At 38.3% G+C, this 17,762-nt stretch overlaps 1 protein-coding gene across 2 annotated transcripts in view; it reads left to right on the top strand.

Moving 5' to 3' along the window:
- The window catches only part of ASZ1 (ankyrin repeat, SAM and basic leucine zipper domain containing 1), a 36,523-nt gene that overhangs the window by 13,668 nt on the left and 5,093 nt on the right, over nt 1-17,762 (top strand). For both annotated transcript variants that reach the window (XM_021553458.3, XM_085568321.1), the window contains 6 exons: nt 3,064-3,175; nt 3,416-3,550; nt 5,909-6,021; nt 8,912-8,987; nt 9,349-9,405; nt 14,298-14,410. In XM_021553458.3, the coding sequence (XP_021409133.3) occupies nt 3,064-3,175; nt 3,416-3,550; nt 5,909-6,021; nt 8,912-8,987; nt 9,349-9,405; nt 14,298-14,410 (606 nt within the window). The remainder of the gene's footprint in view (nt 1-3,063; nt 3,176-3,415; nt 3,551-5,908; nt 6,022-8,911; nt 8,988-9,348; nt 9,406-14,297; nt 14,411-17,762) is intronic.

The raw sequence follows: 17,762 nt of genomic DNA on the forward strand, positions 1-17,762 counted from the left end.
AGTTCCTCAAAATTATGAAAGGATTCTTAAGATCTGTCTAGATGATTATCACTACACTCTCTATGAACATTTTTAGATTGCACTAAGATGTACCAATACATTTAGTTTCTCTTCAGCTTAAGCAGGAAACAGTGGATTTGCCATGTTAAAGCTTGCTGTTGTGGTTGTGGGGGTTCATTGCAGGGTTAGGAAAACAAAGTTTGTTTTAACCAATGCTCTTGTCTCCCTCCTGTGGCTGTACATTTAAATGGATGCTGCTTTCATAGAGTGGCTCTGAGTACCCCCTTGCACGCAGAGGTGCAAATTTGTGCAGCAATGCATGTGTTTCTATCCTGAAACAGCTTGTAGCCTTTGAATTAAAACTCATACATTAAAATGGAATGCTTGCAGTACTAATTGCACAATCATGTTGATGGACTTTTTAAATGTTGTATTTATAGTTTTACTTGTTAATGAAGCAGTTCTTTTAGTAGCTTTAGTGTAATTGAATTGTTGGCTTAATTTCAGGTACCGTAGCTGCAGTACAATACAGCTGTAAATATATCAAATTCTTTGGGGAAAAGACTATTCTGTAGCTTCGGGGCTTTTGTTTAGTATTTTTCCTTTGAAAAAGCAGAAGATAGTTGTGAAGTAGTGAAAAAGCAGAAGATAGTTGTGAAGTGGTATGAAAATTAAAAGAAAAAAGGTTGAGAGCAGGAGAAATGAAGATGAAATCAGGTGTGATTGGACTGGTTTTGCAGTCAGATATAAATGGTAAATACTTCAAAGGTGATGGCATGGGAAGTTAGTCACAGGCTACCTACCACCAAAAAGAAATCAGTGTGGGAGTGAGTATCCGTGTTGGGCAAATAAGTTTGAATTTTGTTGCTACAAATTATTAGGTTATCATCAACTTCTGCTCATTCTTTAAAATACAGATTTCTGTATATGTCTCTGTACAGACAGCTCTATAGATACCTATAGAGATAGTGAGATATATGGGTATCAGTTATTAAGTTGAAGATGGAGATTATAGTCTTTCTCTATTTTTATAGTAGTCTCCATAGGTTCACAGGGTAATTCATGTCAGAAGGGATTTCAGGAGGTTTCTAGTCCAACTTCTTTAAAGCTATATCTGATATAAAATTGGACTAGGTTACCATCTGGTCTTGAAATCCACTAAAGATGGAGACTAAGAAACTTCTCTGAGCAGCCAGTTCACTGATAGGCTGTGCTCCAAGGTGAAATGTCTCCTCACAGTCAGAACTTCTGCTTTTGCAGTGTTGATGAACTAAGTTCTAGACTGATACAAGTCTTTTTGCTTCATTGCCAAGTTCCTTTATGTTGTTGACTGTATGTCTTGAAGGTCTGGTTACCTTTCATTTTGCTTATTTCTGTGTGATTGACCTTTTTCCCCTGGTATAAGGTTGTTTCAAACTGGTAATGTTACTGGATTTCATTCAGTACAATTTTAACTGTGTTTGCATAAGAGAAAACATTATCCTTGTATGAAAAGAAAGATGTGCAAAGTCTTATTTCTAGCAATACTATCTGGAAGGAGGCAGAAATTTTAAGGCAGTTGCTTTAAGACATAGGAATTTGGGGATCCCTCTAGTGGTCAATGACCTTATTATTAAGAAACCCAGTATTGGGAAGAACAGTCCTCCCATCAGGTATATCCTAGCAAAATAGAATAATCTTTAGAAAGCAGGTTTTTGACATGGAGCTATACTTTACAAGCAATACATAATACTTTTCATTAAAAACTATTGCTTTTTAAAATACAATAGATTTTAATTGAGCAGCAGTAATAAAATATTTTAGCTTAAATCTTATTTCTTAGTAGCAACCAGAAACTCTACAATCTTCTTCCTCCAATACTGCGTTGTTTTTTGTTTTTTTTTTTTTTTTTCCTTAATTCTGCAATCTTATTCCACCAAAGAATTTGTCAGGCATCTGGAAAGATACTTTGCAAACAGAAGCTTTTGAACAATATTTCATAGTGGCTTCATCTGGTAAGCATCTCTAGAAGCATAAGATCATGTCTTGGTTTGAGACACTTAGAAGGAGAACACTTTGGAATGAGTCCTCTTGTTTAAGTTTTCCAACAATCCCTTTCCACCAATAAGAGATGAATAATAATAGATGAAAGAGGAAAAACAGTGGTTTATTAACAAACAGAATGCCAAAAGGCACAGGGGAAAAAAGTAAAGAACTGCTAGATCTCATACCCACTGCAACAAAGAAAGACCCGAAATGGTGGAAACTATCCATTCCTGAAATGAGTCTGGCCAGATAACTTAGGCCTTTGTAGAAAAGTGACAAGATCATGTGAGAGCCCTCCCTGGAAGGCAGGAGCCTTACAGAGCTGTTCCAGCAGCAGACAAAGCTTCCATGGCAAGGCACTGCTGAGGGGGCACAGCAGGTGAAACAGCTGGGCTGGAGCCACTCAGTGCATCCTCTCCCCAGCTCAGTGCAGTTAACAGCGTCCTGGGCTGGAGCAGGGTGGCTCTGCTCCACTTCTGCCAGCATGGTGCCCACCTGGTTTTTCAGACAGGCACCTGCAGAATTCATCCTCAGGGTAGCTCACAGATTGCTCCTGCAGCTTCTCTGAGCCAAGGGGGAAAAAAACAAACAACATAATGTCCATTACCTGAGCAAAGATCAATCAGGCGACAATGCAAATACCACACTGGGAAGAGACCCAAGAAACCGTGCTGGAGAGCTTTAAAAAACTCCTGCATAAAAGCAACCTTCACACATACATACAAGGTCCCCTCCTGCAGAGTCTTAAAGATATTTTGATTACACTGATTCCACTAGAGAGGGTTTTGCATTTATAAACATAGTTATTGTTTTTACTATTCTTTCTCTTAAGTATTCAATTGTGATTTACATCTTGCCCTCAATGAAACTGCATATTTTTTCCAAACTTTGGATTGAAATTATTCTGCATGTAGCACACATCACTTAGGCTGCATATTTAAATTTTTTTTTTTTTTATCAAAATAGAAGTGTGCCACCCTGTTTTTTTTCCTTTTGCATTTTGACATACTTGATTTCACCTGACACCTTTTCTTTCAGGAAACAAATGACTGCACTGATGTACGCAGCTAGAAAAGGCTATCCTCGTGTTGTTGCTTTTCTTGTCGCTCATGGATCACACATAAATGCCCAAGATGAAAATGGATATACAGTAAGTGATTTATTTTGTGTGTTGTATTTAATGATAAAAAATGTAAAAAGTGAGTACCCGCTATCTTGTTTTGAAGAACAGCTTTCTGAGAAACATTTCTCAGAATTGTCTGCTTTAACACTACTTTGAAATCCTCTTGCGTTAATTGCCTTGTCTCCATATTGGGCTGTGCTTTTTTGATTGAAAATGTTAGGTTTTACTTCATATGAAAAATCAGTAAAACAAAATTGTACTTTGCAGGCATTAATATGGGCGGCACAGCATGGACATAAAAGTGTAATTTTGAAGTTACTTGAGCTGGGAGCTGACAAAAATCTACAGACCAAGGATGAAAAAACAGCAGCAGAGCTAGCAAAAATCAATAAACATTTAGAGGTATTTAATTTCTCTTAAAAATGCAAATTCTGTGTTTTGTGTCAAAAGTGTGTTCATTAATTGTATAATTTTTGTGGAAATACTACTTTAATAACTATGTAATAGCAGCTAGTTGAATACTAGAGCTGTTATATTTATGTTTATAACAGACTATTTTGTGTTCTGTCACAGCTTTTCACGGTGCTGTAAAGGTATATTATAGTGTTTTGGGAGTCTTTTTTCTTTATTCTTTCAGAATCATTGACTTTAGATGTATAATGCAAAACAAGGGATTATTAATGTTTGCAGTGTTGATACGAGAAGTAGAAAATGTGTTTTAACCTATCTGCCAAAGTATGTGAGAGAATGCAAATATCAAACTGATTTGTAGAGTATAGCTTCTCATGGAGTTTGGAAGTGAAAAGGCTAAAGCCAAAACAGAAGTTGTTACTGGATGTTTTCAAAGTGAATTCTCTGGAGGAAAGTGTAAAGTAATGTAAATTTGCTATCAGATCATGGAAAGAGCCGCTGCTAATTACCAGTATAGAGAGCTACTGAAGACAGCATGTATTCTCCTAAAATAAATGTTTACTGCTGTTATCAGATGATACATGGTGGATCAGGCAGACCATATTCCTGTGTATTTTGTTTTGAGTTGCTCTTACCAATGATGTACAAAAAGCCTTTTTACAATGATGTAATAAAGAGGCTTTTTACACTGGCTCTTCCAATATGTATAATTCACTTTTATGAATTGTAATTTACAGCTTCTTACCTCTTTTTTTTTCCCTGCCAGACTCAAGGGCTTGGCAGGAGCAAAAATGATAACTATGCACGGAGCTGTCAGAGGAAGTTAGCAAGATCTGTGTCTGAGGCTCAGTGATCTGCTAGCTCAGGTTACTAAGAAGGGTTACAAATGCCTTCTGCCTTTGATAAACAACTTGTTCAGCAGGTTGCAAACATATAAGCTTATAACATTACTTTCTCTGACATGGAGGGAACACAGGCTTGTCACAATTGAGAGATAGCTCTTGCCTCTTGACCTGAAGTGCTAACTTTCACACAATTGGTGCAAAGTCTTGCAGATGGTATTGAGATGTTTAATGATCATGAGCTTCTTCCAGCTTCAGGGTCTGCTTTCAGGCTGTTGATAGCCCAAGAGGCTGTCATACAGATCTGCAGAAACTGTTTCTGGGAGGGAAAATATTTTTCTATTGTACTATTTTGGTTTTGATTGGGAGTTATTTTTCTTCCAAACAGCCTGTATGGTGCTGTGTTTTATGACTGTGACCCAAACAGGGTTGATAACACACCAGTGTTTTAGCTGTTGCTTAGCTGGGTTTGTGCAGAATCAAGGCCACCTTTGTTTCTCACTCTGCTCCCCATCTCTAGCGAGTAGGCTGAGAGTGAGCAAGAGGCTGGGAGGGGGCACAGCCCTAGGCTGCTCACTCAAGCTGACACAAGGGAATTCCATGCCCTATAACATCATGCTCAGCAATAAAATTGGAGAGTGGCTGGGCATTGGTCTGCTGGTGGGAGGTGGTAAGTGCCTGCTTTTGCATCACTTAGCTTTTGGGTTTGTTTTTTTTTGTTCCCCTTCATGTATCAAATTGTACTGTTTCAGCCCATGAAAAGTTTTCTCACTTTTACCCTTCTCATTCTCCCCCATCCTGCTAGCCTCAGTAGGGACTTATTTTCCAGCCAGGATCAACTCATATGCTTGTATATGTGTATAAAACTGGCCAGTCCAGTTTTAAATTCCAGGAAAGTGGTTTCACCATTCTTTTAGCTTACTTGAGGTTCTACTTGTTTTGCTGAATTTTCTTGTAACTATCTCAAAACCCACACAGAGGCAGTTCAATGTCTGCAATCCATCGCTACTGGGTGGTGATGTCTACCAGAAGGCTTCTTCTTTAATCAGTTAAAAGAACCCCTGTCTGTCAGATATAGTTAACTTATATTGTCAGTTGCAAATTGATAAATCTTATGTTTATATATGCAATGGAAGTGGAGATGTTAAAAAAGCCATATGCCGTTTGCTCTTTAGAGAACTTACTGTATTGAGTATGTAGAATTCTTGTCTACAAGCACCAGAAAATACTATGTTGGTGTTTGGCTTTTTCTGTAGTGGCAGATGTTTTTTTAGGCCATATGATAGACACCACTGTGCTCCATGTTCATCACTGTGCTGGAATGTGGTTGATTCGGAAACGCTCTTGGTAAACTCTTTGTTTAGTCTTCTCATTTTAGACGTATGCTTTAGAGTAGTGGCAGATGTTCCATATTCCCTGTAAGTAGTAATTGATTGTAATCTTACTCCCATGTATTTTTTATACATTTTGAGTTGTAATAGTAATTAATTCATTTTGACTGTTCCAGATATTTAGTTTGCTCTCATTGGCTGCAAATCACTTGCAAGGGAGATACCAGAAAACAGTTGAGCAAGAGGCTATCTGCAAATTTCTGACAGCTGTCTCTGACCACAGTGTTGGGTAAATACAGTTGTAGTGTAATTTTAGCTTATAAACATTCTTAAGAGATTGTATTTGTTCATATCAATGATTAAGTTGTTCTGATAATGTGTCTTTCTTGGAGTGCTGCCAAGAGTCTACAGTAAGTATATTAATGTACTATCAATTTTTCAAGATTGCAAAGTTCCTTGGCAATATAAACAAAGAGCATGCTCTAAATTTTTCTTTCCTCTCATTTAGTATAAAGTGTAGGAGTGCCAGGGTCCAATGTCACTTCAGTCTATTTTTGCTCTGTTAAATTTGTATGCTCCCCTGTTGCATACTACTTATTTTATACTTTCCTTCATTTGATGTTAATTTTTTGATGCTTTCACTGAATGCCTATGTTCAGTTTCATTGCTGCCAAGAAGAGCTATGCCCTTTTATTTTTTCTTGAATCAATTGGAGAATTGAATCTTGAATCAACATTAAGTATGAACACTAGTTAAGCTCTGGAAGTTCTGGCAGAGTGTTCCCCTGAGGCTTGAAGGTGCCCTATGCCTGAAATCAGCACCTGTTTCAGCAACTTCCGAGATTTCTGATATGATTTTGTACAAGAACTTGGCTAAGAAGTCCTCAGCAAACTATCTGCTTGCATCCTTCAGCTTGAGCTGCGTGGTCTTAAAAAGACAGCTTGCAGTGCCCGTAGTCTGTTCTGATTGGTCAGATTGCCCCTGCTCAGCCAGTCCTGCTGAATTTGGAATGCTCTAGTTTTGTAGCATTAGGCTGATGGGCTGCTGGCAGTTCAGAGGGTAGCAGTTCACAGTGAGGTAGTCTCAGAGTAGTTCAGGCAAAGCCTCACCAAATTCTGTTTTTAGACTCCTAAAATCATTTAGGCTGGAAAACACCTCCATAGAGGCCTACCCTTGACTGAACACCACCATGACAACTAAACCTTAATACTAAGCACCATGTCCAGTCATTTCTTACGCTGTTCTAGGGATGGTGACTCAGCCACCTCCCTGGGCAGCCTGTTCCAATGCTTCACCACTCTTTAAGTGAAGAAATTCCTCCTGATGTCCTGCCTGGACCTCCCCTGTGTCAGCTCTCATTTTGTTGCTAGTTGCCTGGGAGAAGAGGCCAACCCCCACCTGGCTACAGCCTCCTTTCAGGCAGCTATAGAGTCTCCCCTGAGCCACCTTTTCCCCATGCTAAAGAATCCCATCAGCCACTCCTCATAAAACTCACTTTCTAGACCCTTCACCACCTCTGTTGCCCTTCTCTGGACATGCTCCAGCCCCTCAATGTCTTTCTTGTAGTGAGACACCCAGAACTGGATACAGAACTTGAGGTGTGGCCTCACCAGTGCTGGATGTAGGGGTACAATCTTTTCCCTAGTCATTCTGGCCACACAATTTCTGATCCAAGCTAGGATGCTATTGGCCTTTTTGGACACCTGGACACACGCTGGCTCATGTTCAGCTGTCACTGAGCACCCCAAAGTCATTTTCTGCTGGGCTGGCTTCCAGACTCTCTTCCCCCAGCCTGTTGCATTGCATGGGATTGTTAAGACCAAAGGGCAACACGCAACACTTTGCCTTATTGGACGTGATGCAACTGGTCTTTTCCCATTGATCCAGCCTCTCCAGATCCCTCTGCAGAGCCTTGTAACCCTCCATCAGATCAACATTCTCACCCTGTTTGTGTCATGTGTGAACTTACCCAAGATACCCTTGATGCCCTCATCGTGATCATTAATAAACTATTAAACAGGACTGGCCCCAACAGTCCTGGGGAATACCACCAGTGACTGGCCACCAATGGATGTAACTCCATTTGCCACCACTCTCTGAGCCTGGGCATGCAGCCAGTTTTTAACCCAGTGGGCTGACAGCTTCTCCAGGAGAATGCTGTGGAAGGCAGTATTGGAAGCTTTACAGAAGTCCAGATAGGCAACATCCACAACCTTTCCCTCATCTGCTAGGTGAGTCACCTTATCTAAAAAGGAGGTCATGTTGGTCTAGCAGGACACATCTCCTAAACCCATGCTGGCTGGGCCTGAGTCCCTGGCTGTCCGGCACATGCCATGTGATGGCACTCAAGATGCTCCTTCAGTCTTTGAGGGGAAGAAGAGGCAGGCCTTAATTTCAGGCCCTACAATAAGAGCAAAGTATTTCATAACTCAGGATTTTGGCAAAAGATTCATTGTAGCAAATGCAGTAGTCCTTTCAGGATTTTGTAGGATTTGCTATTCTGTTCAATTCTTTAGATTACAGTTCATCTAATCGTTGAAAGCTGTTTAGTTATTTTTCCTCTTATACTTTTATATCCCTTGGTAGAGTATCAGTCAAAATTGATATTTTATATTAGTTTATAAATGTTAAACTCTGAACCTACAGTTCAGTGTTAACTACTCTCTCAGTCTACCTTCTGAACAGTTGTCTTCTGGCAAGTTTCTTGATGGAGTAATTTCCACCATTTTTAATTACAGACAGCCCTGTTTTCTTGGTAACTTTTTTGGCTTAACTGGAATGGAATGGGTACCAGTTGTGCATTGACTCCGATTAATATGAATATTATCTGATAAGAATAGATAGTTACCTTCCTTAACCCCACTTCCATATTTTTCAGGTTTTGTGACCCAAATTTAACATTCATATGGAATGTTTTGTGACTTAAATTTACCTTTATGTACAAAAGTCATCCCCTTTTGGCCCAATTCAACTTATTAGACAGAAAAGACATCTAAATTTTTTTATATATATTAAGTTGTTTAAGGTACTTCTGTCATCAGCAGGTGTATGCAAATTTCAGGTTCCTCCCCAGTGCTATGTCTGGGGAGCTTTTCTGTAACATTTTGTTATGGATGTCTTTTTTTTTCTGTTTTTTTACCCACTGTTTCTAATGTCAATCTCATTAATTATCTTTACAGTTCCTATTCAACTTTTCATGACATGGAAGTGTTTTTACATGGTCTTGGTCTAGAACACATTAGAGGATTATTGCAGGTAATTTTGTGGTGTATTTGCTACCTGTGAAGTAATCTGTGAAAGCAAAATGCACCTACTGCATTTAAAAAAAAAGTTATATTACCATTAATATATTAATTACAATAAATTTGTTAAACATAATTTTTATATAAAATGAGAAGTTAAACTGCAGTGAACTAAACTGGATTTTTTGATTATGTGTTGATTAGTGACAACATTTGATGGTTCTAAACTAGACAGATCTTTCATTGCTTCAATAATGGTGTTTGGTAGCTGGTTTTGTTCCTGGAAACAGAAGTAAAACAGGGAAGAAAATCAAGTTGAAACTGTTTTATTCTGAGATTCTTTTTGATGGCAGAAACCCCTTTGTTTTATACAGGAGCAAGATATTGCTTTAAGACAACTTCTGACCATGCAAAAAGATGACTTAATACAGGTCAGTTTACTACTTTAGAATTTAATTTTGTCCCCTTTTTAGAATGTTTTTTTATGTCTTACCTTCTCATCATAAATGTCCAACCTTGCAAGAATTCTTTCAGCATCTTCTGCAACTGCTTGAATTTTAATGTGAATATAGACAGGCTTTTTCTGAAGTATGTAATCTCACAAAAAAATGAGTGATTGGGGATGAGCAGGAAATAGTTCTAGCTTAAATGTTAGTTGTTACCATTTTTAGATTTTCTGAAGGGAAGTCAGTGCTAGGATAAACAGCAGATAATACTGAACAGCTACTTTAGATGTGGTCCTCCTTTGTGAGGTGGTAATTTTTGTTGGAGAAAGAGGAGCTCTCTTACATTAAAATTGCTTAAATTATAGAATCTTGTACCCCAAACAGGTTTGTAAAATCTTATCCCAAAAAAGGGAGAAAATACAAGATTTTGTTTCTTAAAGTTTACTGCATCTGGGAAGGTCGGTCTTTTGCTGTTTGCAAAGGTTGGTCTTTTGACTAAATGATGCATTATTATAAGGCTTCAGTTCTCAGCTGAGATGTGGTGGTTGCTTTTCTTTATTCTTGCTGGAATTTTTCCTGTAGGAAGTGAAAGGACTTTTTGTGTTTACTGGAGGATACTGTAATAAAATTCAATTATAGGAGCCTCATTGGAACAATGTAAGTACTTCAAGCTGCAGGATTCTTCTGAGCATTCTGTACTGGAGAACTTTGGAGTCTCTGGTCTGGGATTCCAAAGACACTTAGTAAAAACAGCTGCTTCAAGACTGCTTCCTGTCCAGTAAGGACTGTACTGGAGCTAGCCATGTCCTTAGTGTCAGCTTTTTTCCTCCTAATCCTGGTACCAAAGAGGTGTGTGTTCTGGTAGTTGGATCCAACATTGTATTCCTTTAGAGTGGATGTCAACAAGGATTGTTTTGCTTGATGTTTTGTCTTGTAACTGAGTAGTTAATTTTTCTGACAGAACTCACAAAGTAATTCTGTATTCTCAGGGGGTGTTCATATAGGGAGCTTTGTCAATGAAGGCACTTTTAAGAGTTCATCTAGGGCAAAATATTGGAAGACATGCCAGTGTGTTGTGATGTAACTGCTTTTCTGAAGCCTCAGGATCATTGGACAACATTCTGGTGTCCTGTGATTTTTAGAACTCTAAAGCCCCTGTTGATAGTAGTTTTGTCCTTTAGGGAGATTCTTGTGGATTTCTTCTCACTACCGTATGATCTGCTGTGTTGGGCATGATTGCATTAAACTGTAAATCTGTCTGAGTGTATGATCATACTGATCACTTGCTTTTGTAGTAGGTATTGTAGTTACTACCTGTTTTTGTGCAGGGAACATTGTGGGAAGAGGAGAGAATTGTAGACTTCAGTGAACAGCTAAGCTTTATGGTTCCCTCTCCAAAGAGGTGTAATTTCACTCAAAATTTTACCTGTTGTTTCAGTGTCCTAAATTGTTCAAAGCTCACTATTATAAAAGCAAAAAGGCTTTAAACAAACTGAAATAACTACAGGGATCAGCTGGTTCTATACAGGAAGATAATATCTGTAAGAATTGAATTGCTTTGTCTGTTAACTTTGAAACAGCAGGAAACAGTTCCTGAAAAATAAGTCATGCTTTGTCAATGGACATAAATTTAATTAGTGGGTCTTCAGTTGAGAAGTTAAAAAATGGCATAACACTCCTAGCTTATTAGCTCTTCATAAGTTATCCAAAATTCTTCATGCAGTCTTGTTTTAGAGCTCTGCTAACGGTTTCTCCCCACGCTGCTGATAGAACAAATCTAATCTGTTTCCTTGTAACTTCAGAGTTGAAAGTTTTTACTGTGATGGCAGACTTTCAACTAACAGCCAGCTGTTTTAAACAGCCTGGATCTTATTACTACAAAGATTAATGATGACCTTTGATGGATGCCTCTGAACCAAGCTGCTTTGTATCCAGAGAACTGGGGAGAAATCCTGTCATTAACATGATAAGCTTTCCTCCATCAAACAATATAGGAAGATATTTTCTCTGTAAATAACTTTATCTGTATTCTGCTACAGAGCCTAAACAATGAGTCTTTCAAGCTGAAATCCTTACATTCCTTACGCTTATAAACTATTCTGTTCTGGAAAAACATGTTCAATATACGGGGACATGTTTTTTCAACATTTGGAGGATTTGTCTACAGTACTTATGACACATTTTTTTATTTTATTTTAAGCATGTTTCTGATAAGATAGCAACAGAAGCAATTTCTCTTCTGGATCCATTTAGGACTAAAAAGGTTTCTTTCTTACATTTTATTTAATTTAGAATAAGAGAAATTTGTGTCTTGTTTTGGATTTGAGACTGTGTAATGAAAACTTGATACATCAAAATTCAAATTATAATCTAGAACTTTAACTACATAATTGGATAATTATCTGGTCTGTGTGCTTTTATATCACAGGTCCAGGACTCATTCCTCTGCCCCCACTCTCTCTGGTGAAAGCATTTAATATTTGACAGAAATGTGTCAGATTATTAAAATTAGTGGTTACTTGGGCAAAGTGGCATTGATGTAAGAGTTTGTGCATAGCTTCACTGGTTTTATCTGTGCAGTGTGTCATCTTTCATGTGTTGAGGCTATCTTATTCACCTCTTGTCATATTCATGCTGGAGTGACTTGGGGCTTGGATTTTGAAGGGCTGCCTTGTATGTATTTAAGCAAAGAATAAAATAGATGTTCCTAGAGTTGATCTGGCTAAAATTGAGAGTGCATATAGTCTCTTTTACAGATATGAGTAAATCATTGTACAGCACTTGCACATTCTTAAACATGGCCACTTCACAATAATACTTGGATAATTTGGACTGTGGAACACAAGTGAACCAACACCGACTTAAAAATTCACTTATCCATCGAGAAGGGCTTATTGCACTGTGGTTGTTCCATGTATTCATTACTGCATGAACAGTCAGGTTCTGGGTCACTTCATGTTGTTGCAAAGATGATCTAGTAAATGGGAAGTAGTTTGGATTGATCTATCAACCTTCTGTCTCTAAGTTCTGCACCTTTTACCACTAAATGCAGAATCAGTGTGGTGGTAGAAGGCTTTATCTATAGTGACATTTATCACATTCTTTACTTCCTGCAAAATATTTTCCTGAGAAATACGTGGTTGTGCTCAGTGATCCTTTTGCAGAAGAACAAAATGATGTTTTATTTCTAGGGGAACAAAGTACATATTCCTGATATGCTGGTCAGAAAGCTGCTTCCTGATTTGCTGGTTTCAAGAATGAGAAGGTGGAGTCAAAAGCAAAGGCAGTCTTCACAATAGATCCTGCTTTAAGCAAGATAGTTTTAATTCCTCAAGAATAACTGCTTTTGTAGAAATCTGCTGACTTATTCATGATAAAATGACTGCTGTAATGCTTTGTAAGCCTTAAGAAAATATTAGTTCATACCAGAAAGGGCTCCACAGGGCAAACCTGAAAACTGATGAATTGAGCAAACTTACAGCTCAACACAGATGAAGCAGATTATTCATACAAAACTCAGATTTTTCTATCTTAAGGCTGCTAGGGATATTTGCTGAAAAGACTTCAGTATAATTCATTTAGGAATGAATGGAAACCTGTTCAAAAGTTCTTGACACCTGTAGTTAAATTCCCAATTAATCTTGTTGGGATTTTTTATTACTGAAATACTTACTTGTCTATAAACTTAACATGGTTTTGATATATTTAAAGGTGCACTTTTGAGTCCATAATTATTTTTTAGTTCTAATTGGTGGAGAATCTAAAGGACAGTTTTATACAGTCCCAATGAACAATGAGTCTCATAACACTGGATGTCAGAAAAAAGCAAGCCTTTCCCTAGGCACGATCTCTTCCCTAGACTGTTGATCTGATGTAGGTTATCAGCTGTTCATTCAAAATTCTTTCTGACAGAAATCTGGGAGACTGCAAACACTAACATCTTGCAGATTTCTGAGGGTGCAGAAGGTAACTTCAAGTCCACAGAATATCAGTGAGGGTCCCATATAGTCTAGGTTTGGAGACTGAGATCCTTGCAGTCTCAAATGCAGGATTGGTCTATTCCTGTTGAGTCAGGTACTCAGTTGGTGCCTTAGTAGCAAAGTTAAGAGGTTTTCTGGTTGTGTGCCAGGAGCATGTTAGGGCTGCTAGCATTAGAAGTCCTGTGTTGCACAGCAGCCTGTCAGATGAGCAAGGGAAATACTGAATGTGCCACAACAGCATTTATTTTTTAACAAATAAACTGTTGTTTTTTTTTTCATTAAGTGTTCTGCAAGAAAACTCTCAGTCTAGGATTTAAATATGGTTTAAAATTTAATCCGAAATACTTGATGGATAGCACAGCTGCCAGTGTTTTCTGCTCCAGGCATCACTTAGAGAATCTGTTACATGCTATGTATCTTTTTTGTTTTCCTCTAAAATTCACCATCTGATGTTGATTTGATAATTTCCACTCTTTCTGAGTTAATGCTGTATCACCATCACGATGATTTGTTATCTTGCTGTCAGAGATGATTCGGATAATTCTGAAATGGAAAGCCTAACATCCTGACAAGACAGGGGTACTTAGGCAAGCTGCTATTATTTTTTTAATAAACCCTAAACAGATTTTAATAAACACTAACAGATTACACAGAGTATCCTGTGCAATTTCAGTTCATCACTTCCTCATCTCTTGTCATTTTGTTCTGCATCATTGAATATTTTCTGTGGTTTTATTTTTTCCTTTGTCACTTACATACATTTTAGCTGGTTGCAATAACTTAAAAAGAATTTCTTTTAAATCTTAATATTTAGAATCTAGTGAAATGTATTACTGTAATGTTATGTCTAGTAAGTTTAAATGTAAATCATATTTGAAATTACTCTTTACATTTAAGATTGGCATTACAAATCCTGGAGATCAACAGAAACTCCTAGATGCTATTAACGATCTACAAGTGGAAGAAAAAAAATTTGAAGACATCTCTGAAATTATGAAGCTGGAATTGAGGTATTAACAGTATATCTAAGGAAGTGGAAGTGAAACGTTAACAATATAAAGGTGACTGTGTTATTTTCTGTGGCTCAGAGGTAAAATTGTTTCACACCTTACCCTTAATGCATAACATTCATGAGAATATGCAACTTAGTAGATAATGAGAGCTGGTGGTGGTTGTGTTTTGCACAAAGATGGTTGGGAGCTCAGACAAGGTAGGCTCTGTTAGTCTTCCAGTCAAATCTGTCTGATTTTAAGATGCTGTAAAAAAATTGTCGGAGGGAGAGATGCGTATAACTTCTGCATAGGCCTTTAATTTTCAACTTGTAAAATAATATATTGTACATGTGTATCTTAAATCATAAATGCTACTTCTGTTTAGATTCCATATTTTTTCACTAAGACATCATTGTTTTTCTCTTCCATTAGAAGCAGTTTTAACTGACTTCTAAAATATCTCCTTTTTTTATCTTACCAATTAAGAAGTTTAGAAGCTATTTTCCTTATCATAGATTATATATAACAGTAGCTTTATAAGGAAATTTTTTTCAGAAAGTGTTACTCTTTCAGACTCCCATTCCAACTTGGTACTTTTTCCCATTATAGTATTAAGGCGTCAGCTCTGCAACACCTCTCATGCTTCTAGTATATATAGTCTGTGCAGTACCATAGAAGCCAGGCCCAAGCTGAGAGATACATTCCTTAGCAACCTTATTAAACTTAATAAGTTCCCCATGCTCTGCTAGAGCACTCCACATCCAGCACAAAATGAAAATGAAGCATATAGTAAGTACAAGGGAGCCTTAAGATTTCTAAAATCTCTTTTTTTTTTTTTTTTTTCCTGGAAGACACACCTAGACCTCAATTTAAATTCCATGCTCATATCTTTCCTATTCCTAGTTCTCCAACTTACAGAAGTATAGTTACTAAAAATGGATTAGGTAGTAAAGGTTCAGTTCCTCTTTGAAGTGTTTGTATTTCCCTCTTGACTAGCAATCTGACAGCTGTGGTGGTACTCTCATAGATATCCCTTCCCTCTCCAAAATACTGGGGAGAGCTGTCTGTACTACTTAAATTATGTAAGGTTAGAGTCCCTGTTAGTTATGTTGTTCATGGGCCAAAAGAATATGCTTGGATTCATATTCAATCTGTATATGTCTCTATGCTTTGGAGGAAACTGAATTGCACTGACACTGTGCATTAGCAGTCATTTCATGATGTCATCCTGCCATAGTGTTTTCTTTAAAGTCCCAGTTCATGAGGCTGTCCAGTATGCATTCCACTCCCAACCAACCATTCATACACTGCTTGCTCCCAGTGCTGGTATCTTTACCCATTACTGTGTTTATGAAAAAGAGACTTTGTGGCCTGCTTGAGGAATGTTTTTGCATCACAATACAAAGTTTGAGCTGTCGGACTTGGGATGATGGACAATGCATTTGAGGAAGCTCTTGAACAGCTGAAATGGTCTGGAAGAGCAGGGAGTTCGTGTCCTGATAGAGGACTTTGATGTTTCTTCTGGTCTGTGAGGAGATTTCATTCAGAGACCCATCAGAGATAAGGAATTGGCTGGATATTCACACTGGGCAAGAGTTGTCGGCAACAGCTCAATGTCCAGCTGAAGACTACTAAAAAGTGACAATCCTCAGGGGTTGGTGTTGGGGCTGGTACTGTTTAACATCTCTGCTGGAGACATGGAGACTTGGATTGAGTACACCCTCAGTATGTGTACCAATGACACAGAGCTGTGTGGTCTGTTGGAGGGAAGGGCAGACCTTGACAGCACTGAGTGATGGGTGCATGAAATTCAGTAAGGCCAAGTATAAGTGTCCTGGGTCAGGACAATCCCAAGAACAAGTACAAGCTGGACAGAGTGGATTGAGAGCAGCCCTGAGGAGATGGACTTGGGAGTGTTGGTTGATGAGCATTACAGAAACACAGAATATCCTGAGCTGGAAGGACCCACAAGGATCATCAGATTCAGCTCCTGGAAGAAGCTCTACATGACCCAACAAATGTGCACTTGCAGCTCAGAAGGCCAGTTGTATCCTGGGCTGCATCAAAAGAGGAGTGGCCAGCAGATTGAGACGGGATGCTCCCTATCTACTCTCATGATACTCCACCTGGACTACTGCAACCAGCTCCAAGACCCCCAGCGTAAGAATGACATCAGCCTGGAGGGAGTTCCGAAGAGGGCCACAAAGATGAACAAGAGGGCTGGAGCACCAGTCCTATGAAGACAGGCTGAGAGGAGAGAGGACCTAAAAGGGGCCTACCAGAGAGCTGGAGAAAGACTTTTTACAAGGGCATGTAATGATAGGACAAGGGGGAATGGCTTCAAATTGATGGAGGGCAGGTTTAGATGAGATGTAAGAAAGAAATTCTCTACTGTAAAGGTAATGAGGTATTAGAATAAGTTGCCCAGAAAAGCTGTGGTTGTCCTATTTATACAAGTGATCCAGGCTAGTTTGGATGGGACTTTGAGCAAGCTGGTCTAGTGGATGGTGTCCCTATCCATGGCAGAGGGATTGGAACTAAATCATCTTAAGGTCCCTTCCAACCCAGATATTCTATGATTCTGTAATTCTCCATCAAAAGAACTGTGTACTTTCAAAAGAGAATCCTGCATGTGTATACATGTGCTGCAGTACTGAAGAACTAAACTTTTAGCATGCAGGAGGATATAAACTGGTATGATAACAGCATCTGAGCCATTTGTATTAAAATAGAGGTTTTGCTGCTGAGCTCAGGTGGTAGACCAGGGATCTCCTGGGTGCCTTTGGAAATGGATGTTGACTCTTCAGCAAGCAAAACTAACCTACAGTTTAAGGGGACTTTGCCCAGTTTAAGCTTAAGGAATTTTTATGTTCAAGTGTATGCTTTTTTCAGATTGTCCCACAGTGTTTAGTACATACATTCAAGCAGAGCAGCTTAAAAATTTGAACAGAGGGAGTAAGTAGAGAAATACAAAAAATTATCCATTCATTGTGTGCGGCCAAATACAGTGAAATACCCACACAGTATCTGATGTAGTCTCACACACCAGTGACATATCTTATTCCTAGTATAGTGTGGGTTTAGATCATATGTAGTTCTCAAAAGCAGAAAATAATTGATTAATTAAAGATTGAAGTACACAAAATATGACAGCACTTCAGTTGTGGCAAGCACTGCATAGTTTTCTAGGAAATTGCTTAACGTACTCTAGGCATCTGACCTTTAGACTAAAATCTTTGGCTATGTTTACATGCTATTATATAAAGATTTTACTTCTCACTTGTTCAAAGTCATTCTGTGAGAAGGAGAATCAGTCATTAAGTCATAGAAAAACTAACATAGTAGAAAATCTTGAACTGATTGATTATAA

This window comes from Lonchura striata, chromosome 1A (assembly GCF_050655825.1).
Source record: "Lonchura striata isolate lonStrDom1 chromosome 1A, ASM5065582v1, whole genome shotgun sequence".
In the NCBI taxonomy this organism is placed as follows: domain Eukaryota; kingdom Metazoa; phylum Chordata; class Aves; order Passeriformes; family Estrildidae; genus Lonchura; species Lonchura striata.